This window comes from Natrix helvetica (assembly GCF_964273705.1).
Source record: "Natrix helvetica genome assembly, chromosome: 10".
NCBI classification, from domain to species: Eukaryota; Metazoa; Chordata; class Lepidosauria; order Squamata; family Natricidae; genus Natrix; species Natrix helvetica.
The window spans coordinates 1,970,820-1,994,264 of NC_138561.1; the positions used below are offsets into that span (position 1 = coordinate 1,970,820).

At 46.2% G+C, this 23,445-nt stretch overlaps 1 protein-coding gene across 1 annotated transcript; it reads left to right on the plus strand.

Moving 5' to 3' along the window:
* Positions 1 to 216: 216 nt before the first annotated feature.
* Positions 217 to 22,607, plus strand: GPI (glucose-6-phosphate isomerase). Its single transcript, XM_081963643.1, has 18 exons — positions 217 to 376; positions 3,727 to 3,817; positions 4,653 to 4,721; positions 7,358 to 7,477; positions 8,118 to 8,201; positions 8,292 to 8,438; positions 10,505 to 10,576; positions 14,588 to 14,632; positions 14,743 to 14,796; positions 16,102 to 16,162; positions 17,197 to 17,240; positions 17,562 to 17,714; positions 17,977 to 18,106; positions 18,540 to 18,616; positions 19,643 to 19,771; positions 21,116 to 21,191; positions 21,296 to 21,362; positions 22,112 to 22,607. The coding sequence occupies exons 1-18, from the start codon at positions 258 to 260 to the stop codon at positions 22,233 to 22,235; spliced, it is 1,662 nt and encodes a 553-aa protein (XP_081819769.1). The 5' UTR covers positions 217 to 257; the 3' UTR covers positions 22,236 to 22,607.
* The last annotated feature ends 838 nt before the right edge of the window (positions 22,608 to 23,445 follow it).

Sequence of the window (23,445 nt, forward strand, 5' to 3'; positions counted from 1 at the left end):
GCGCATTAGAGCAGCAGCAGCGTCCCGGGAGGGGCGTGGCGAATCGGGGGCGGAGCCTCAGCCAAAAGCGCCCGCGCTCCTTTTCCTCCTCCTTCCTCCTCTTCGTGTATTAGCAGCAGCAGCAGCAGCAGCAGCAGCGTCCCCGGAGAGGCGGGGCGAGGGGCGTGGCAAGAGAGGGGGCGGAGCTTAGACTCCGGCCAAAAGCGCCCGCGCGCCCCTTCACTTCCCCCTCCTCCTCCTCCGCTCCCCGACGCAGCATGGCGCTCTCCGCCGATCCCTGCTTCCAGCGGCTGGCCGAATGGCAGCGGGCCCACGCCGGGCAGCTGGTGCTGCGGAAGCTCTTCGAAGTCGACCCCGAGCGCTTCCACAAGTTCAGGTGGGCGCCCCCCGCCGCTCCGGCCTTCCCCCCCACCGGCCTCCCCCCCTTCCCCTCCCCGGGCTGACCCAGGCGCGGTGGCGGCTGCAAAGCGGGGCAGCTTTGGGGAAAGTCCCCCGGGGCTGGAGGGAGGGCGGGCGGCCCGTGGCGCGGAGGGCTGAGCCCAGGCGCTGCAGAAGGCTTCGGAAGGGCGGCCTGGGTAGGTGGGTGGGGGGCTTTCCAGGGAGAGGGGCCGGAGGGGTTCGGGGGCGAAGGGTCGGCTCTGCTCCGCAGTGGGGAGAGACGCTGCGGGGGCCTCTCCAGAGGGAACCCCGGGAAGGGCGCCCTGCGTGGCCGCCGCTTCTGCTCGGGCCCTTCCTCCCGCTGGGGCCTCTGTGCGTGGCTGGGGCTCGGCCGCTGCTAACAGGCAGGCGTGGGAGGGGGGGGGTCCTTTGCCCCCATTCGGGCCCAGAGAGCGATGGGGGCCTCTGCCCGTCGTTCCTTGGTGGGCCCGCAGAGCCCCGTGGAAGCTGCGCCAGCGCCTCCACCGGGACCATCCCCGAGAAGACCCCGCGGCTGCCTTGGCTTCAACTCGCTTAGTGTCAGTCCCGATTGTCACAGTTCAGAGGATTGTGCAAAGGGAGAATCTGGGCCTCCATGAATGTGTGAAGCTGCTTCCTCCGCTGCTCTGTAGAAACCTGATGGATTCTGTCCTTGGACTCCCAGCAGCTCTGAGCCTTTGATGATAGAGAATCTGGGAGAGCAAAATAAACACCCAAAGCAACGCTTTTGCTTTCCTCTTTGTGTGGTCAGTTTGCAGTAAATGGCTCACTGCTTCTTGATCTTGCATTCCTCTTGAAACGTTCACCTGTTTACTGAACTCGTTTTGGGTAGAGTTTCCTCTACCTAAGTTGCAAAATGGCTTTCAAAATTTTAAAGAGAATCAGGAAGTAGCTCTTTTTTCTGGTTTTCTGCCTGCTGAGAGATTTCTTCTGCCTTATCCTATCCAGAGGGTCAGTTGGGTGTGGTGTTAAGGCACCAGGCTACAAACCTAGAATTCTGGTTCTTTGCTTGGCCCAAAGCCACCTGGGTGACCTTGAAAACTGCCAGAAGAAGCAGGCAAGGACAAAGCGCTTTCAAACCACTTTTGCCAGAAACATAACCTGAAGGAACACAGAAAATATCCGCCCATCCAGAAAATCTGGATTCTCATGTTCTCATGTCTAGTTTGAAATACATTTTTTATGGTTGAACTGAATGTTTTTGTGGAATGTTTTCCCTCCTTGAGTAAGAGGTGCAGTCAGTGTCTTGGTGAGGTATAAATAAAGCATTTTCTTAAATGCCCCTTCTTTGGCCCAGTCATCTGTTTTGACTGATCTATTTATGGAAATAGCCACAAAATAAAATTAGGAGGAAATGAGTACCCACTTTTTTACAAGCTCTCCAGTTCATTTGGTTTCCTAATGAAAGATGGCTCCTTGGAAATGCATTAGAACTTTTGATACAATAAAGAACATCTTTTCCTCACGATTTTTCTTTACTCACTTTTTTATATCTTTATATTTTATATCTTATAAAGTAACTTTTCAACATAGCAAGCTACATTTTCTTGTCAAATAATTTTATTACATTTTACAAAATATACGTGTAAAAAACAACAAACTACGTAACAATAGAAACTATAAGAGTAAAGAGAGAATAGATATAGTGTGAAAAAGGTATTAAAAAAGAAAACACCAATATAAAAAGAATGACTTAGGATTTCTTCCAAGGATAGAAAGGATGCTTAAAATTGACTCTTAATTTTTAAGATTATAATAAAATGTCCATTTCCCCCCAAAGGAGAAAGGAAAATATTAATTGTTTCCCTCTTTTAACTTTTAACTATCAACAGATCGTTATGTCAAAATTTGATTTATCTCCTACAAAAAGGGCTTCCAATTATAAATTTCTTCATTGATTATTTTTTTATCATGAGAGCAGTTGCCAGTTCTGTTTTTATTAACCATTTGCAGATGTCATAGGATCTTTCCAAAGCTGAGCAAATAAAAGTTGTGTTTCTATTATCTTACATAACAACAAAACACCATGCGGTCTTTCCACTATTTTATCCATAAACCCTAACAAAAAAGTTTCCAGCCAACACTGTACACTAATTTTCAAAATTTTTGAACTGCATAGGAGGGAGCAGCTTCAAGTCCAGCTAGACCTTGGAAGGAGAATGACCAGGAGCTGTGCAGAGACAGTATCTTTGCGGGGCACACCTTGGTACCAAAGGCCCAGGATTCCCAGTGAATTCTGTTCCTGTTTGATGCTCTATGGACACATTTCCTTATCTTTCCTCAAGTGAAGGCAAACATTCCTCAGTAGCAGAAGAGTTTTTGAGCTTGGAGAAAGACAAGTTGCTCCTGATTTTTCAGTGTGCCTGTGGCATACATGACATGCTTATTTTTCTCTGAACGCTCGGTTTCTTGGAGGGTACATGGGAAAATGAGCATGAGAAGGAAGTATGTGGTGGTGGTGGTGGGTGTAAACCTTTAGAGACTGAGAGGAATAACCTCTGGGATTTGGTTAACTCCGGGACTCCTTTGTATTCCTCATCATTTCTCTGATTTCAGGTCCCACTCTATTTTGCTTGCAATAGAAAACCATACCTGCCCTAGAATGGAGAATATGTGTAGCTCAGGATTGAAATGAGGGGACCTTGGTGCTCTCTGAGCTTGTTTTCTTGCAGGCATTTCATTACCTAAAGTAGGTAGCATTGGTGCTAGCAAGGAATGCAGTTTGCACTGATGATGTTACCTACTTTGGGTATTGAAATGTCTCAGAGGGCACCAAGGACCCCACATCTCTCCTACCCTTCCAAATCAATGGGTGCATTAGAGCCTATGCAAGTAGCCTTCATTGGCGGTATTGTCCTGAGCTGACCTCAAAGCCAGCTGCTTGCTCTATTTAATGTCTTGCCCCAGTGTTTCACTTGCTCTGCCATAGTGTAAGAGCCTTCCTTGGAAATTTCGAATGACGACTTCACCCTTCCCTTCGGGGATATTTTAGAGGTACCTCAGCTGCTGGCTGCCTTTATTTCTTGATTTGGGAAGAGGAACTGTTGAAGAGTTAACTGTTCATTCCTAATGTTGGTTCTTCTTTCCCTATGGACTGACGTGTGGATATTCCCTGAAAAACTGGCTTGTTTTTAAAAATTATCTGTACAACAGCAAAATGTTTACTATCGTTTGTCTGCTGCCTCTTCTTAGGCTCCTATTTGGATTAGCGGATTATTAGGATTTTCCTTCGTTCCATACCCTCCTTTCTCAGATAAGGCAAGTGGTAGGATATTCGTTTATGCAATGGAGTTGCTTGCTCTCTTGCAGTGTGACCCTGAAGACAGAGCATGGGGACATCTTGGTGGACTATTCGAAGAATCTTGTTACAGAAGAAGTTATGAAGCTGCTGGTGGAACTGGTAATTTAATCCGTTACGTCTTCAATAATGTTTTATAACTTTTGGTCACATTTATGTATGATCTGCATTGCATGTGCTTTTTACAATGAACCATAAGCAAACAAAAATCCCCACAACAGCCAGCTCATCTTATAAATTATCTAAAACGAAACTCCTCCAGATACAAACATTGATGAATTGATAGAGGGAAGTGTTTACATATTTCTAGGCTCTGGCAGGTTGGGCTTTAGGTGCTCCTCTTTATATAAACCCTTCCATCTGCCACTTGTCTCCACTAACCCTGACGATAGGAGGTATTTTTTGGGTGGGGTGGGGGCTTTTGACCTGACTTTCCTAAGAGATATTTTACTTTCCCCTTTCCTAGACATGGACCACAAGGAGTGGTTCTCTGTCAGGGAATTTGGATTTCTGCCATGAGAAAGGGGTGAATTCAGTGCCCTCTTTTCAACTAGGAGTCTGTGATATGCCCAGTTCTAATTGAAAGAAAATGAAGAAGCAGAAAAGAACTCTGCCATTAATGCACCAGACTCCCTGATGACCAGCAATGGGGATGGGTTGGACCTGCACCTGGCATACTCAGGTTCCAGCCCACATTCCACTGTGGAAAATGCACGGGCTGACTTTGTGCCAGTTTTTCAGCCTAGCCCACCTGGAAGGGTTGTTGTTATGGGAGCCAATGAGAAAGAGAATAGCTACATAGGGCTCCCTTGAGCTGCCAGACAAAAGGTCAGCTCAGCTACCTGGAGATAGTTGTCTATGTATGGAAGATGGACCATCTATGGAGGATTTGGAAAGCCTTTTATTTCCTACATTAAACGGTTCCTTTAACTTTCAGGCCAAATCGAGAGGTGTTGAGAAAGCTAGAGAGCAAATGTTCACTGGAGAAAAAATCAACTTCACTGAGGTAAGGGCTGTTCTTATACCGGGATCTGAAGGTTCTTCGTGCTTGTGAAATAGCAGCCTTTAGGCATCGGGATAGAAAGGTGTGCCATAATTTGGTTGCCTTTATCAGCCCATCCAATTAGCGGATTTCAACTCTTTTAAAGGATTAATAGCTGTAAGCAACTGGATTAGAACAATGTTGGGTTCTTAAGTAGTACAGAAAAATAACGTGGGAGGCCAGTCTGGCCCAGGGCTGGGGGCTTATCTATGAAACGTGATCTCCTTGGGGTGGGGGAGGGGGGAGGAAACTGGTGTCTAGCATCACTGGGTATTTTTATCCCAAGGACCAAGATATAAATACAAAGGTGTGGGAAAAAAATGGAAGATAACTCTCCTCAAACTGAAGAGCATAAGGCCAAATTTGTGGAAGGGGGAGAGCTGCAAAAGCAAGGAGGTGTTTGGAAATAGGCCAGAGGCATCCAGCAGCCATACAGAGAAAACGCCCTGCCCTGGCTGCTGGCAGTTGCTCTGTCCCAGGCCCCTTCTGGTCCAGAGGAGAAGCAGCGCATGCATACGGCAGGCCCAGGGACAGTGTGGTACTTGGCTATCCAAGGGAAACTGCAGCCTGCTGTCCCTGCTGGAGGTAGGGGAGACGGAAAGAATGCAGAAGCCGCCTCTCCTGCCTCCCCCGCCTTGTTTTGCACATCCCGTGAGCCTCTAAAATCTGGGTGTGGAGACATGCCTCCCCATGACATTCAGGTGGTATAATACTTCCTCCTTTTTCTCCCACTCCAGTTTGGAAGGAGGAGGAGGAGGAGAAGGCATCAGGTCAAGAAGCACAACCTCCCTGGGGCATTTTTGTCCCAATGCAGAGACCACAAATAATGCAGTGGTCAGATCAGCAGAGGAAATAACATTTATGCTCTGGTTTTGGAGGCTTGAGATTAAGAGTAAATAGGTTTATTACACACACACACACATTATGAGGATACAACTATTTTTATACTTATTTATTTTATTTTTATTTATTAAATTCCTATGCCACCCATCTCCCTTACAAGCTGACTGGGCAGCTTATTAATTACATATATCTCAGGGGTTGCCACAAAGAAGAGGGAGACAAACTATTCTCCAAGGCACCTGAGGGTAGAACAAGAAGCAATGGGTGGAAACTAATCAAGGAGAGAAGCAACTTAGAACTTCTGAGGAGAAACTTCCTGACAGAACAATTAATCAGTGGAACAGCTTGCCTCCAGAAGTTGTGAAAACCCCAACATTGGAAGTCTTTAAGAAGATGTTGGATCGCTATTTGTCTGAAACGGTATAGGATTTCCTGCCTAGGCAGTGGGTTGGACTAGAAGACCTCCAAGGTCCCTTCCAACTCTACTATTGTATTATTGTATATGAAATACATAAAATCTGCCGACTGGTGTCATCTGTCATCTGAGCAAAATTGTGTCATTTTGATAGTTAGAAGTTGTGGAAATATGCCCGTGGAAAGACTTGTTACGAAACCCTTTGCTTCTGCAGAGCCAAATGACCCGATGCTCTTTGGGAGGGCGGAGGGCAGCTTAAAATACTTCTTAGAGGAATTACATGAGCAAAGCAAGTTCCTCAGTGGTGGCAGAGGAATCCACTGGAGTTCCTCTTCTATAACCCTCAGCTTACGTTCGTTACTTGGTTGTGTAATAGCTGCACAAGAGCAGCAAAACCAATGTCTAAATACTTTGTGAAGACTCTCCAGTAACCTAGACTTCTTCCAATGGGAAGCCTCCGGATTTGTGGGCCAGAATGTGCAGGTGATGGGATACGCTAGCCCTGTTCAGTTCAGATAATTGCTGGTGAAAATAAAAATTGCTGGCTGACCACAAGCTGCCTACTGATCTCTTAGTGAAATGCTTTTTATTATGTTTTCTAAAACGTTTGTGTTTGGTTTGGAAAAACCTATTAAGACTTTACAGAGAGAAGCTATCAACCTTCATGCAGCCATTGTTCTCCAAGCTAGTTTAGGGGGCTGCAACTGTCTGATTATCGGGAGACATTCTACCCAAGTCTAGCGGTTGGCATTCCCTCCTGGCCCTTCAGCTGTCACAATTTCCAGACACCGACACAGCACCAATCATGCCTGGTGCAATGCCAGGTTACTTCAGCGTGATCTTGAGAGAGCATCAAGGGACGGGGGCTCGCTCAGGCCCCCGTCACTGCAACAGGCCAAAGTTCTCTCTGGCCGCTATGATCCTGTGCAGCCTCAGCTCCCTCAGCCCTTGGCATCGCAGAAAGCTGTGACTGGCTTTGCTGTCAGCAATTTTGAGTTACATTACATTTATATTTTTTAAACAAAGTGTGGAGCCTGCCTTTAGGGAAAACAGGCAAGCAGCCTCTCTGGGGAGGTCACAGGTCAAGAATGAAGAAAGGCTGCAGGAGGAAGCAGGCCAAAGAGACCCCCGGTCTTTCCTATGGGGATTGTGGGAATGGTGAGGTGACAGGAAGAGGGAATAGTCTTGGCTTACGCTGGTTTTTAGATCAACAGCTATTCTGGGTGAATGCCCAGCAGGGTGGCATTTGTGCTGCAGGTCTCTCTTGGGTAGTTGCAGGGGAAGGGGGGGAAGGGGGGGGCTGAACTTGCTTTCACTCTCCTCTCCTCACTTCCTGCTGCAGAACCGAGCTGTGCTTCACATCGCTCTCCGGAATCGCTCCAATACTCCAATCCTCGTCGAAGGCAAAGATGTTGTTCCGGAAGTCAACCAAGTATTGGAGAAGATGAAGAAATTCTGTCAGGTATAAAGCATTTCCTGTCATTAATCGAGGACTATCTCTGTTACATATGCTGGTGGTATACTGCTATAACTTATACCTGCATTACCTTGACTAACAGACACAATTGGGACTGGTCACTAGGTAAAATGGTTGAGGTGCCATGTGGGCATTCTGCTTAACAACCACAATCCCAGCTGCCACCATTGTTAAGCGAGAATTGCTGGTTAAGCAGACGGAGCCCCAGTTCCAGACTTGGAGGCTCAGGACAGGTTGATGGGTGTTGCAGTGTGGCCTGAGCACAAGGGGGGGCAGGGAAGGAGGCCACAGCTACCCCCGCTTGGCCCAGCAGCCCAGCAAAAAGGCGCCACACAGAGAGAAGCATCAAACACAGAAAATTTCTAGCATAAAAAAGCAGAATAAGAAAACAGGCTAAATCGCAGATTGAAGATTTGGAGTAAAATTGGGACCATAGAATTGTAAAAACGATCTTGCAGGTTTACTCAAATGAGCAGATTGGACTTCCCCAGTCTCAGAATAGTAAGGCATTCATTCAAAAGGCTCAGCAGGGTTTTAAAGCAAAGTTTTAGAACCTGATGGCCCCCCCCCTGTGCCCCAGAGGCAAACATAATTTCTGAACGGGCTGTTCTCTTCTTTCTTACAGAAAGTCCGTAGCGGAGACTGGAAGGGCTACACTGGAAAAGCCATCACGGACGTGGTCAACATTGGCATTGGTGGTTCTGATTTGGTGAGTGAGTGAGTCTCTGCAGCACCTGCCTATGCAGGACTGGTGACTTCTGGAGCATAGCAATGTTCAAGGCTTGTCTTCTTCATCCAGGGGCCCCTCATGGTGACCGAAGCGCTGAAGCCTTACTCCAAGGGAGGCCCTCGTGTTTGGTTTGTGTCCAACATTGATGGCACTCACATGGCCAAAACTCTGGCGGAGCTGAATCCCGAGACAGTGCTCTTCATCATTGCCTCCAAGGTATGTCCTGCTCTGGGGAAGGAGACTTTCCCCCGTTCTTTCATCAGGAGAGGTGAGGGCGGTCTCTGCCTTTCTTGGCAATCTGGAAGGTGAGCCTTGCTGAAGCAGCTCCGGATCATTAATGTGGTGGAAAAGGTTCAAAGTGTCGGTGAGCCCTAAGCATTCATTTTTTCATCCATACGAAGACTAAGGTGGGATTAGCAACTGGCTTGCTTCCTGCTTTATTCTCCAGGGTGGCCAGCTCAGTCATTGAAGGAGCAGTCATTAAAAGGACATCTTTTGGGGTCTTTTGACACCAAGTGCTGTTTTGGGGATGAGCATAATATGGTGATTGAGATTGTCTGGGGCCATCCAGCCAGAGCCAAGTCCCTCTGTTGAGGGTTATGAGGATGAGGCATCTTGTTTATCTTTGCTTCATCTTTGGTTCAAACGATACCAAAACTCTGGATATAGGCACTCGAATATTTTGGGAAGTGTGATGGATGCAAAATGTAATTTGTGCACTGCTATGTTCCTTGTAATCCCTTCTTGGAAATAATTAGGTTTTGGAGGCTGATATATAAAGAGAACTTCACAGTGTACATTTGGGTTCAATAGCAATAGCACTTACACGTTTATACTTTTAAAGTTATACCATTCCACAGTGCTTTCTAGCACTCTCTGAGGGGTTTACAGAGTCAACCTATTGCCCCCTACAATCTGAGTTCTCATTTTCCCGACCTCTGAAGGATAGAAGGCTGAGTCAACCTTGAGATCGAACTCCTGGCAGTGGGCAGAATCAGCCTGCAACACTGCATTCTAAGCACTTTGCCACGATGGCTCCATGGGTTAAAATATTTGGCCTTACATTTTCATTGGGAAAACTATCTTGTCATTGTTGAAAAACTAGATAGGTATATAAAGGTATGAGTGGCATTTTTTAAGTTTGCTTTTTTTTAAAAAAAAAACCCTATTTTGGGAGAAGAGGTAATATTAGTCCCCAGGGTTGCATGTGAGTGCTTGGATAAGCAGATCCCGTAGAGAAAATTGGTCCCTAATCAGCTGCATAATTATGTCATAAAAAAACACTCCTTTCTCATTTAGTGGCTTACTTCATTCACAAGTTCAACAGTATTTTTTTTTTTAAAAAATCTGATTGGTGCCTGCACTTACAACCAATTTTCTGCATGAACAACAACATGGCAGAATGAGAGTGACACAGACACAGCTGCAGAAGAAAAAGTGAGCTTAAGGAATTGCAGTTGCTAAACAAGGAGAAGATGTAGGCCAAGTTTGGCTAATAAGCAGATTGGCTGGAACTCAATAGCCAAGTTGCCTGCTTAAATGGTGGGTGGGTGGATGGGTGGGGGAAGGCAGCCATCAATGATTCCAAGTTGTTACCAATGAGCAGCTGTTAGAGGATGGGGCTACACACATTTCTCCAGGAATAAGTCTTGGGGCTCTAATGGCTTTTACCCCAATTGCATGAAGAGTTCCAAATGGATTGTTTCCTTCTCCCAGTAATAAACAAGTATGTTTGCAATTAATAGTTAAAGTATCAAATTAAGTCAAAAGAACTAAAAACATGCAAAATGTTGTTTAAGCAGGTCGAAGCAGAATCGCTAAGGAGTCAGAATGACATTGATTTGTAGTGTTTTGGAGTTCTATTGTTTTTGTCGTTTCTGTGACTGACAGAACCTAAACGAAATACCCAAAAATGCAATCATCCTATCAGTGAGTGAGCACAGAATTTAGCCTGTCTTTCTGTAGAATCAGGGTACTCTTCCTTAGAGGCCTTGGTAATGAAGTAGTTGAAAAGAAACTTATTTGGCCTGTTCACAAAGGTGCTTCATTATGCTAGTGCTAACCTGATTCAAAATTAAGCAGTTCTCCATTCTCCCCTCTGCAACCAGTCAGGTTACCAAGATTGTCAACCTTGGTCTCTGTGACTGCTGCACAACTGATTCTGTCCCAAGAAGCCCGAGGGCCCATTTGAAGGGACCTTCTCCCTGGCTTTGCTGGACTAGGCACTGAGTTGCTAGATGACCTAACCTGGCCTTTCGCTCTTCTTCTCTCTTGGTTCCTAGACTTTTACCACTCAAGAAACCATCACGAATGCTGAAAGTGCCAAAGAATGGTTCCTTCAGGCTGCTAAAGATGTAAGTAAAGGTTGATTCGATTTGATTTTATTATTTTATTTTATAATCTATGTGCTACCTATCTAGCTGTCCAGAGTGACTATGGGTGGCTTTGTTTTTTCCCCCCAACATTTCCCATCCCAGTCTTCTGGGTGGGTAACAAAGCAATAAAAGATATAACACAAAATGAGAAAAGTGAAATAACGAAAAAAAAGTGCCAGGAAGAACTAAGAGCCAAAAGATGGTTTTAACTTGCTTCCAAATGCCAGCAGGATTAGAGCTGAGAAAGGGGCTGTGCGCCCTGAGAAGGTTGTTGATTGCTCTACAGCCTGTGAGAAGTTGGGATCTCGCTTGACTGTTGCTGGGTATTCAGTTTACCTGGGGGCATCCCATAATTTGCCTGGCTTTGTCTTTGAATGATTTAAAGATTGGGAACAAGATAGGACCCACCACCGCAAAACTTCTGTCTGGTGTCATGCAAACAGTTCTTACTATAAAAGGTGTGTGGATATATACAGGCCTTTTTTGAGTCTTCAGAAGGACAATTTTTGAATTTTTCAAGGGTTTGTTGGTACTTTGGCATCCTACCTGAATGTCTACATTCAAAGTCAAATCAACCTGCCTGTCAGGGTTCCAAATATATACTATATTTATATATACTGGCTCTGTACAGTTCTTTTAATTCTATTTTAACCTCCTCCTTATTTAACTGTACATATTTAATTCTTCTATTTATTGTATTTTGATATATTCTTTATATGGACTGTACACCGCCCCGAGTCCCTTTCGGGAGAGGGGGCGGTCTAGAAGCACGGTAAAAATAAATAAATAAATAAATAAATAAATAAATAAATAAATAGCACCCGAAAGTAAATCAGAGTCCGAGGCAAAGTATTGCTCAAAGTTCCAATTTATTAAGAGAGCCATGTTGGCACATCTGGGGAAACCTGAATCTGAAAGCTTCCCGGTTTCCACCACCCAGTTGAAAGTTCAAGATCTTGCCCCCACACCCACAAGTCCATCCCATGGTCCAATCCTCCACTGCCATGCTGGCAGCTTCCACCCATCCAGTTCTGGCCAGGTGCAGAGACAAAGGGTGACCTTGGCTTTCTAGAAAGAATTTTGTTTTGGCTACATAATATGTGACTCCTTTTCAATCCCCCCTCCCATTTCCCCACAATAGAAAATGCATAGCAGAATAATGGAAAGTGTGGCAGGCTAAAGGCCCTAAAGAAAAGATGGCTGCAGGCATGACATTGCCCCTCCTCCTTTGCTTCTCAAGCCAAAGTTCCTGATTTCACCTTGAGTGCAGATGCAGAAGAGAGGGGCATCCATTGCTAAAGCTGTATCCAAACCATGGACTCCCAGCTCTGCTTTAGGAGGGAGCCAACTATTCGTCCCGGTCAGATTAAACTTGGCACTGAAGGGGATTTTGCTTGGGGTGAAGCACCCATTCCTGAAATGGGCGTCTGCCGACCCAGTTTCACCCAAGCTGTTCTATTAAAACGCCTTGCAGCATTGAGGGGCTTGTGATGCGGCAAGAGAACATGAGAATGCTTTGGTGACTTGGATGCTTCTCCTTGGACTGTGGCCAGAGGGAGGGTGGCCTTTTCAGAGACGGTCTATAAATAGGCTTCTCAAGTTATTCCTTCTATTCTCCAGTAGCTTCTCTGCTATCTGTATCCTCTCAAACTCTCTTTGGCAGGGCTCGTTAGCTGATAGCAGGCTGGACAAAAGACCCGATTTTTAAGTGCAGAGGGTTCAATGAGGACCCATTAATGGGTTTCTGGGACGGAACTATATAGCCTAGAGCAGCGGTGTCAAACTGAAGGTCCGGGAGCCAGATCTGACCTGCGGGGTACTTAGATCTGGTCCACAAACCACGCCCACCCCAAACACAACCCTCAATGAAATAGAGTTTGACACCCCTGGCCTAGAGTGACCCAGGAGGACTCTTACGTGATACTGTCCAGCTGAAGGCATAACGGAAGTGGCTTCCAGATTGCATTCAGAACAGGAGCAGTATTATTGGGGTGTCCCTGATGTTCCCCAACAACAGCCTAAACACACACACACTTTCCAGCAATGAGTTTGCAGCCTTCCTGGTCGCCAATTGGCTGTATGCCAAAGTACACAATGCATGCTGGCAGCTGGGAAGGCCCAGCAGTTGAATTGGCTGGGAAGCTGTGGCTGTGTCCAGCTTTCTGGACTCCCTCTGAATGGAAAAGGGGGAAGAATTCCTGATTCCCACAACAGTCTGTAAATTGCCAAGGGACCCATCTATGGGAGCCTCCGAACAGTTGGGGGGTATCTCATCCAGGCCTGTCCTCTCGCTTGTTCAGGGCCTTTGCTCCCCTGCCTTCATCTTGAGTCAGTTTGTAGTCTTTCATGCCAGGCTGCCTGCTGGCAGTGGGCCTTCCTGCTCCCTAGAAACTTTGGGTTCTTTCAACATGTGGGAGTGGAGCACGCATTGCACTTCCCCACAGATGTCATGTTAATCCTCCTAATTCATCTGATTTAGCTCAACGATCAATTTCTTAGGACCTCTGTTGCCTCCCTCCTATCCAAAGCAGAGCATCTAGGTTCAGTCAGTTGTGTTCCATATACCCTCTTTCCCTGAAAATAAGACCTCCCCGGATAATAAGCCCAATTGGGCTTTTGAGCGCATGCACTAAAATAAGCCCTCCCCCGAAAATATTGCAACACAGCAGCAGCCATGAGGTGACCACGCTTGCCGCCTCCTGCACCTCAAAAATAATAAGGCCTCCCCGAAAATAAGGCAAGCTCTTATTTCGGGGGTCAAAGGAAAATAAGACCTTGTCTTATTTTCCGGGAAACACGGTAGTATCAACCTTGTGAACTCTCCTCTTTCCGTTATGTATTCAAAATGGACAATGATTTGTCTGTCTGTCTGTCTGTCTATCATCTATCCCCTATCTATCATCTATGGGTTTAGGTATATATGTATGTATATAGCAGGGGTGTCCAAACTTGGCAACTTTAAGACTTGTGGACTTCAACTCCCAGAATTCCCCAGCCAGCAGAGCAGAACTGACTGGGGAATTCTGGGAGTTGAAGTCCACAAGTCTTAAAGTTGCCAAGTTTGGACACCCCTGGTTTATAGCATGTATATATGTGTGTTATGGGTAGCTATATACTTTCTTTTGAGAGCAACAATGAAGGCTCCCTTCATGGGGATGAAGCATCTCTGGAGGGCAGATGTCCTTCACTGTGCAATGGTGAGCATCCCCCATGGGCTGCCGAGACTCGAGACTGAGACGGAGAGCAGCTTTTCTTATGATTTGCCTTCTCTGGAGGAATTTCTTTAAGCATGACTTAAATTTCACAACACAGAAGCAGCTGCTGGCTGCTCCAGAGGGATCCTTTGCTCCTCAGAAGATGTAATGTTGAAAAATGTTGGCTCAAAATATAGGTAATGATGCAGATCAATTGTCAAAATTAATATGGAAATGAAACCAGAATTATTTCTATTGGGTGTCACAGAGAACCAAGTAGAAAAGACTCATGGAAAATTGGTTTTATATATGATGATTGAAGGGAGGCTGTTATTTATGTGCACAAAGATGAAAAAATGCAGAGGTCCCTCCGTGGAGGCTTGGACTGTGAGGATGATGGGATTAGCAGAAGAGACAAAATTGAGCTGATTGACCAAAGTTGAAACAATACTTTCTTATAAAAGACAGGAAAAGGGCTGGCACTTTTTGTTGAAAATGAAGGAAAAAGAAGTGACTTCTAGATTTGCTGATTGAAAAGGGCTGAATAGGTTCACTGACAAAGTGAGCCTTGATGGGGGGGGAGGAGTTACAATGTGTTTGTAATTGCTGTAAGAAAAAAATCAGAAATTGCTTCTTTAAACGTTTCTTTTCCTTTCCTTATTTACTGTACTTTATCTTTTCTTAATTTTCTATATTTTTTCGTGTTCATCTTTTATTGGTTTTAAACATTTCTCATAAAACTTATGTTTAAAAACTTGTAACGTTGCTCTCATTGGTTTGGTTTGTTTACTTAAAGCCTTCTGCTGTGGCCAACCACTTTGCTGCCCTCTCGACCAATGGGGTGAGTACGTATTGCTGGGAGCCTTCACCTGCGAATGCCTGTCCTTGGGGGCCTGGGAAATCCATCCTTACAAACCTCCATATGTGCTTTCTCTTCTCTTGGTATTTCAGCCTAAAGTCAAAGACTTCGGAATTGACACTGCAAATATGTTTGAGTTCTGGGATGTAAGTAAAATCTGTGTAGGGTCACCTTCATTACTCGGACAGTGTTTCCCTCTCACCACCAGCATCTTTTGGAGAAGGTGTTATGCCCCCTCCACGGCCATGCGGTGGCATCCTTGTATTCAACACAGGTCCTGGAATACCATGATTCAGTTGAAATACTGCTGTGCGGAAGCTTTTCTTCCCACCCCACGTATCTTTTCTTATCATTTTGGAATATAAATCCACTTCCGCCCCAATGGATCCCGTCCCCTGGCAGCAACGCTCAAAGAACTTGGTCTCAGACTTTTGCCAGCCCCCCCCCCCCTTTCCTGGGCTGTGGCTTCCGTTGCAGGAGCAGTAGTGGATGTGGGGCAGAAGGGCCAAGAGGGGCAGATGGGATTTGCCAGGGCAGGGCAGTTGCAGAAGCATGGAGCCTCCTGCTCCTCAGCTGTCCTGCCAGGGGCTCCTCAGTGGCCAGGCCCATCCTGCTCCTCATCTTGGCTTAAACAGCTGCTGGGTAAAAAGAGCTTTCATTGCTTTCAGGCCAATCCAAAGATGCTATTATAAGCCATGACATTTGCCTGTGAAAACTTGTCACTTGGGCCACTAAAGGTCACATCTTGTTGGAGATCCCTGAATCTCCCAAGCGATTGCAGCAAAGTGGCTTTGGCGATGAAGTTTTTGGGAAGCTGTGGGGTACGTGGGCAGAAGTGCAATCTTGATTGTAGGGCTAATCATTTAAATTGGGCGCCATGACCGTCTCATGTGCAAAGGCCCTCGGAGGTTGGCTCTGAGTAATCTGCCTTTTGGAGGAAGGCAGGGAATATTTGTCAGTTGCAGTATTTATTTTCCTGCTTGTTAATCTTAGTAACATATCAGGTATCCCACCTGACTGTCGTCTTCTCACGTATAGGACGGGCTGAACTTGGGTGCTAGAAATGCCCCCTTCCCCCCTCCTCACTGGGGATTCAGAAGTATTCTGCCAGGGGTGTAATGGAATTGGGTGCTGCAGCTGATCAGTGGTAGAGCGAAGCCCTGGCAAAGCCCATCAGCAAAGCATCTCCCCTCTCCCCCATCTGGCCATTCGTCATTTGGAGGAGCATTTGTGCTGATTCGAATGAGCCCTTGGCAGAATTATCTGTCACCAGAGCTGGCTCTCCTCTGGCGGCGGCAGCAGCAGGAAAGGTGCCCACAGGGTGCTTCTTCATGCCTGATGAAAAGGGCTCTTCTAGACTTTGCCCACCCCCCCAAAAAAGCTTCCATTTTCACTCCAATGCCCCAGGTAAATGTAACCTCTGTTTCTCCTTCCACCCTTTCCCTCCGCAGTGGGTCGGTGGACGTTACTCGCTGTGGTCGGCCATTGGCCTCTCCATTGCTCTGCATATTGGTATGTATCTGCTTCCCTCTGAACTGACTTTTCCATGGGGGGTGATGAAAGCTAGTTTAGCTGAATAACTGATTGGGTCTTTCTTAAGGCAGCATCTCCCGAGGAAAGAAATGCTTTTAAAACACCTTGGAAGATGGTTGTATTCCATCAATCTTTTGCCCTTCCGTGCTTACCTGAATTGTTTATTTGGCCAAGTGGGATTAGCAACACCAGAAATTTGTTGCTTGTACAGAAGCGCTCAATGCACATGCCAAGCAGCCGTAATGAGGAGGAGGTGGAAGAATAAATGAATGGTGCCAATAGCAATAGGAGTCATTGGAGCAATACCCAAAGAGTTGCCTAGGTACATGGACATTTTGAACTTATTACACCTGGATATTTTGACTTTGACTTCCTTGGAACTGCCTATGTAGTCAGATGCTCCCTTTAAGAGCTCTTAGGTCCTTGGGTAGGACTTGGACTGTGAAATTTTTACCAGTCCCAGACTGTGAATCCAATTGAAGATTAACCATAATAATGGCAATAGCAATAATCTCCCAGTGAGACAATACCTTGACTTTCATACATTGGAAGAAGTTGGAGTTCAAATGCAGCGAAAATGACTGGGAACACCAAATTCACAAAGTTCTTGAAAATGAGCAATTCAAGGTCATGTGGGACTTTTGGATCGAAAGAGACAGCCATCCAGCCCACAAGACGCTTGTGGAAAAGAAAAAAGCCAGGTTCCTTGATATTGCAATGCCAGGTGAAGCACCAATTTAGGAGAAACAGCTGGGGGAAAAAACAAACTCCTGTGATTTGCACCTTCCAGGTCCCTGTAGGAGGTTCCTGCCTGGTGAGGCAGATGGTCTGGAGGGGGGGGACCAAGAGTCTTCTGATCAGGCAGAGGGGGGGTCTTTTAGCCACATGAGCATTTACTTCAAAACTCCTTGAGGGCAATTATTTGGGCAGCAGCACATAGGATTTGGCCTTGGACTTTTAAGGCCTGCGTTCTTGAAATGATATATACATAATAATACAACAATTTTATTTAGGTTTTGACAATTTTGAGAAACTGCTTGCAGGAGCCCATTGGATGGTAAGTCCCTGAATCTTCTGATCTGGAGTTGGGGGAAATAGGTGCCTGTGGGTTATATGTGGCCCTCGAGTTACACTCCCAAAGGGTAACAAGCAAATTGCTGCCCACGGACAGGATTCTGAGCTATTGGGCCCAGGTTAGAATTCCCCCTGGTTAAAATAGCCTCAGCTTTAAAAAAAAAAAACCCAATGTTTCTCCTAGCAGTTGATCTGAATTGGGAGGCCCTAAAACCTCTGTATTCCATCAGAGTTGCCCTGGGCCTTCTAGGGGCCCAGCTTGTCCTCTTAATCCAGTTTTGTTTTTATGCTCCTCGCCCAAAAGGACAACCACTTCCGCTCAGCTCCCCTGGAGAAGAATGTCCCCGTGCTGCTGGCGATGTTGGGGGTCTGGTACATCAACTGTTACGGCACAGAGACCCATGCACTGCTGCCCTATGACCAGTACATGCACCGCTTTGCTGCTTACTTTCAGCAGGTGAGGGGACTCCTTTGTGTTCTCTAGCAGAAGGGGTTCCCAGGTGGGGAGGGGGGGGTGAGGGCCATGCTTCTTTGAGGGTGGTCCTGAGCCACTTTGAGCCTTTGGGGGGGGGCAGTCTCGTTGTCGCATGCATGAATGGGGTGCATGTGCTTCCCGTGGCCTTGCGTCATCTCTGGCCCCAAAATTTGGCCTTGTCCACGCTCTCCTGTCCTTTCAAAGGCCTGAGTGAGCCTGAGGGCCTTCTGCTGTTCTTGATTAGGGGGATATGGAATCGAATGGGAAGTACATCACAAGGAAAGGCACCCGTGTGAACTATAATACTGGACCAATCGTGTGGGGCGAACCTGGAACCAATGGACAGCATGCCTTCTATCAGCTGATTCACCAAGGTATAGAGAAGGGGTGGGTTTTTAAAGCCATCTTAGCCAATCAAAGAAGGTCGGAGTCCAATCTGTCTGGAGCCGCTGTAGGAAAGCATTCACTTCGATGGGAGTTCCTCAGGGTCAAATGGCTGTACCTTCCATCAAGTTAGTTTGTGGGAGAGTTGAGTGAGTGTAGGCTAACGTTTAGAATACAAAGCTGTATGGTTTAACTGCATAGAACTTGTCCGCAAAGTTCTTGATGGCCAATCTAGTTGTGTGATGTTCTCTGTACAGCAATCGTGATAGGATCAGAACTCTGGCCCTCCAGATCTTGTTGAGCTCCAGCTGGCCTCACCAGCAGATTGCATGACGGTGACCAGAGATGGGATAAGATGACCTGTAGCCCAGCAGGAGTTCCGTATCCCTGCTATTATAAAATGGCTTTTTCCTCTTTTTGCAGGTACTCGCATGATCCCTTGTGACTTTCTGATTCCAGCCCAGACCCAGAATCCAATCAGAAATGGCCTGCATCACAAGGTAAGCCCACTTTTCCTTTTCCTTAACTTCCCAACTAACCTCCTTGTGCTAATCGTTGTCCAGAGTCCATCGCCTTTTATACAAGCAACCTTCCTGCCTCCAATAATTTCATGAGACTCCTTCTTTTATACAGGGATGACTTCCCCCACTCCGCCCCAAGTTCCTTTGGGGAGAGGGGGCGGTCTAGAAATATTGAAAATAATAAAATAATAAAATATTGTGTTGACCCTGCGTTTTCTCTGTTGTTTTGAGAAATTATAATATTTCTCAATACAATGTTGCTGCCATTGTAAGGTGTACAATCTACACACCTTCAGCAACAATCGACTGCCGTAATTTGTCTATTTCAGTCATGACTTATTTGTGGACCCATTTCAAGTTGCAGAATTTGAAAGAGAGTCTGGCTGCTGGAAAGGCAAAACCCAAGGCAGGGTGTGGATCCGTGCAGTTGTAAACACCCTGTTGTGACCCAGCAGAGTTCAGGAAGGCACCTCAACCTGTGTCAGGTCCCCCTCCGTCTATCCTGGCATTCTGGAATTTTAGCCGGAGAAAGATGTTTCTTTAACTAGCAAAGCTGAGAAACCATAAAGCCCAAATATCCCATGTGAAAATGTGCCCTCTGCCCCAAAGTCACACCAAAAGAAAAGACACACATCTCTGTACTTCTGCCATATTTAGATGTCTCCCTCTTTTCTAGTGAGTCCATTTCTCCTGTTTTCAGGGAAAAGTACAAGACAGCTGAGTGCAGGGAGTTGCATACAAATTGGACACTTTCCTAATTTCCTCAGGCTGGACTTAGGGCAGATTTAGGTTTGGCCTTTTGGCATTTGCCTCGTTGCCCTGGAATGCGCGGCGGGCATCTTTTCACCTCCCTGTTTAGCTGGTGATCCTACAGGCCTGGTAGCTGCTCTTCAGCAGAACCTCTGAATTCTGCAGAGTTGACAGAGAAGTTGTTTGTCCCAGCCAGCTGCCCAGTAGGCCAGGTGCCCAACTTGCCATTCTAACCTCTGGCTTTTCCCCTGGTAGATTCTTCTGGCCAACTTTCTCGCTCAAACAGAGGCATTAATGAAAGGGAAGACGACAGAGGAGGCCCGCCAGGAGTTACAGGCTGCTGGATTGAGTGGAGAGACTCTGGAGAAGCTGCTTCCACATAAGGTACTTGGAATCCAGGTTTCCTCCAGATCTCAGTGGGAGCCCACTTTCCGTGCCTTCCTTCCGTTTGCTCAACGAATGGTGGATCGGATGGTCCTCTCAAAGGGGAAGGGATCAAGACTTGTGCCCTAGACACCATAGGCTGATTTAGCCTGCTGCTGTTAATTAGGAGCTTTCAGAGGATGAGCCTTTTAACCCACCTGGATAGAGGGCGGAGCCTGAGATTGGTGAGCTACGTCAAGCTTGAGCTTGCTTTAGAGCAGTGCTTCTCAATTATTTTCTGTCATGCCCCCCCTAGGAAGAAGAAAACATTTCGCGCCCCCCGCGCGACTGTAAATAGTATCATTTGTCTATAAAATTGTTATAAGTACACCTCTGCATAACACTGTATCCTTATTAACGTATAAGAGAATTAAAAAAAGAAATAAATGTGGATCAATTTACAACAAAGAATAGCTTTATTAACTGTAGCAGAAAAGAGAGAGAGAGAGAGATTAAATCTCTCTGAATAAATATTCAGAAGATTCTATCCACTATAGATGATTGCTCTTTGCAGAATTACTATAGCTTTGTGTCCAAGCGTAGTTAGTTTAGCACTGTTTTGATAAGGCCTAAAAAGTGGAACTTGAATAGGCTTAGGATTGTAGATATAAAACAAAGGGAAAAGAATGAACTTTCAGTTTTGTTCAAATAGTTACATATGTTCTGATAGAAAGACATTACCACTTTCAAGGACAAAGTTCTCTGGCTTCCAAACTCCAAAACTCGGCTGCAGAGAGTCTTCCAGCAGCGGTGGCTCTAGGAGGGTGCTTTATGGTTGTGGGCTGGCTGCTGGAAGACTCTCTGTCTGGAAGACTCTATATCCAAAAGACTCTCTGTCCAGCAGCCAGCCCACAACCATAGAGCGCACTCCTAGAGCAGCCACTGCTGGAAGACTCGGCAGCCGAGTTTTGAAGTTTGGAAGGCGGAGAAGAAGTTGTGCTCGTGAGCGTGGTCACCTCATGGCAGCTTCGCTCCTGACAGTCAAACGAGGTCGAACGAGCCCCCCTTTACGGAGCCTTGCGCCCCCCCTGGGGGGCGCGCCCCACTATTTGAGAAACACTGCTTTAGAGGGACATGAGGAATTGTGAGAGTCTGTTCCAAAGGCGTTGCAACCAGGAGCTTCTCTGTATGGGGAGGTAGTAACATTGGGGAAGACAGTTTATGTTTATGAAGCCAATCCTAAACTTTCTTGACTTCAAGATATGAAAAATGGGCAGTTTCTGGTACTTTGGGGATGGAACAGAGAACTCTGTGTTTATAGAGTGTTTTATCATTGAAACTTCACCCCTGTCTCTTTCTTGAAAGGTCTTTGAAGGAAACCGCCCAACCAATTCCATTGTCTTTACTAAACTTACTCCATTCATTCTTGGATCCTTAATTGGTAAGTTTTTCCTCTTCCATATTTTTGTTTCTTGACTTAAATATATTGTCTCAAAAGACTTATTATTAACACTTCTCCCGTTGAAAAACAATCTTTTTTTCCAGCAATGTATGAACACAAGATCTTTGTTCAAGGAATTGTGTGGGATATTAATAGCTATGACCAGTGGGGGTAAGTGTCCTACCATATACAAATTATTAAGGTTTGTTTGTTTCCACTCACTAAGATTGTATCCATTGCTTTTCCTGGGAGTTTCCTTACTTAGTCAGCTCAATTTGTTTGGCTGCCCATCTCAAACAAGTGATTCTGGGCAATGAGCAATCAAATCAATTCATGTTCTGCGTTCCTTACAAGGCAAAATGAATTTAAGCTTCCTGGTTTGGAGGAAAAGAATTGAATCTGGGCCCATTTCACAGGGTCTTTACTGAAGATCCAATGTGTCTGCTGTCAGGGTTCTGACCGATGCCCTAACTGGAAGGCTTTGCGAATTGACACCTTCCCTGCAACACAAATGGCCATAAAGCCTCTTTTGGGTTCATTTTCTCCCACTTTAGGTTAGCAGATTGAATGACCCAGTCAATTTCTAATGAAAAGATTCAAATCTCTTCTCAACGTTTGAGAAGTTAGTTGGGTAACTTTTTGCCATTTAATGTTTGTGTAGTTGTGAACTTACGGTTTTTGTCCTGTAAACGTTTGTGACAGTGTGCTAAGCCATAAACTGTGGATTGCAAGGAAGAGTGGTTGGATTCCCACAACAAAACATGTTTCAGTCTGGTTTTGACATCAGGCCCAGCTATCCTCTCCTGTTATATCACAAGGGGATTTTGCAACAATTGGGGATGGTGAGAATAGGAGTTTGGTGCCTGTTTTAAAGCTTTCACTCTGGAGCCTGAATTTTCCTCCTCTTTTGCTTTCTTAAGTGTTGAGCTTGGAAAGCAACTGGCCAAGAAAATTGAGCCTGAACTGGCAACTGATGCACCCGTCACCTCCCACGATGCCTCCACTAATGGGTTGATCGCCTTCATCAAGAAGAACCGAGCCTGAACACAGCAGGCCGTGTGGCTGATGCCCAGATCACTGTTATAGCTGCTGCTTTGTTAGCCCAGGCCAGAGTTCTCAAGGGTTCTGGCCTCATTGTTCTTCATGGTTAGCTTTGTTGTATGGGAAGCAGTGTTTGCAAAGGAACCCTTAAAAAACCTAGAAACTTGACCTAGTGACTGTTTCATGGCAACTGTGATGTGTAGAGCACCGCATCCCTTCTGTGTCAGTGCCGCCGCCTCTCCCCCTGCCCCCCCCCGTGCCTGGTCCTGCTGTGGAGGCGGGAGCAGCCTGTAGAAGGTGGTTAAAACTTTTCCATGTTGTCTTGTGAAGACCCAGCCTTACATGCACTGAAATAAACCAGAATTAATCACCACATTTCTCTTTCTGTTCTTCTTTACTTGGACTGTAAATTATCGTGGTCTGTGTACCCCTCTGTATCCTGAGACCCTGCAAAGTTAGATTTTTCATCCTCAGAAAAAAGGCTTCATGCTACCTTGAGATTCCCAGTCCAGAGATCTGTGATAGTCTCCCTATGGAACGCCTCTTTGATGAATGGCTCCTATTAAGTCAATTTTGACATCAGAAGTCGTCGCAAAGGGAAAAATTGCTGTCAGGTGAGGTTTGTAACACAAATCCACAAATATTCAGAGGTTTCTTGGAAAGGTGGCATGTTGAGGGAGTGTAGCCCCCCCCCCCGAGCCCCCTCACCTTTGTTCTCTTCTCTGGTTCTGCCCTTTGAGGAAAGGTTAAGAATGTCTAATGGTCTGCAGGCCAGGTTGGGGGCATCAAATTTCATCTCTCTCTTAATTTCCAAAGAGCCACTTGGTCAAAAAAGAATGAGCTCCCACCCACCCCTTCTCTCTGTCACTCACAGACACGCACACATATCAGGGGTGGGTTCCAGATCCTGTTCTAACCTGTACAGTTGGAATGGGCCCGGTGGCGTCCATATGGATGCACGCAGCATGCGCATGCATCTTAGCGCCTCCGCAATGCTCCAGCTGCTCAGCAGAGCGTCGTGCAGGCGCTGTACATGCCCTGCACAGAAGCACCGAAGACTTAAAAGACCGGTGAAGAGCTCAGGTGGGCCCTCCGGAGCTCCGTACCAGAACGATATCCAGTGCTCCGGGAAGGCTCTGGTACACCTGTAGTGGGGAATACCACCTGCAACCCACCACTGACCCACATACACCCCACAGAAATACAGATAAGA

Coding starts and splice junctions, on each gene's coding strand:
- GPI (XM_081963643.1), top strand. CDS start 258: ATGGCGCTCTCCGCCGATCCCTGCTTCCAGCGGCTGGCCGAATGGCAG. Junction 377..3,726: donor GAGCGCTTCCACAAGTTCAG/GTGGGCGCCCCC, acceptor GCTCTCTTGCAG/TGTGACCCTGAAGACAGAGC. Junction 18,107..18,539: donor CTATCAGCTGATTCACCAAG/GTATAGAGAAGG, acceptor CTCTTTTTGCAG/GTACTCGCATGATCCCTTGT.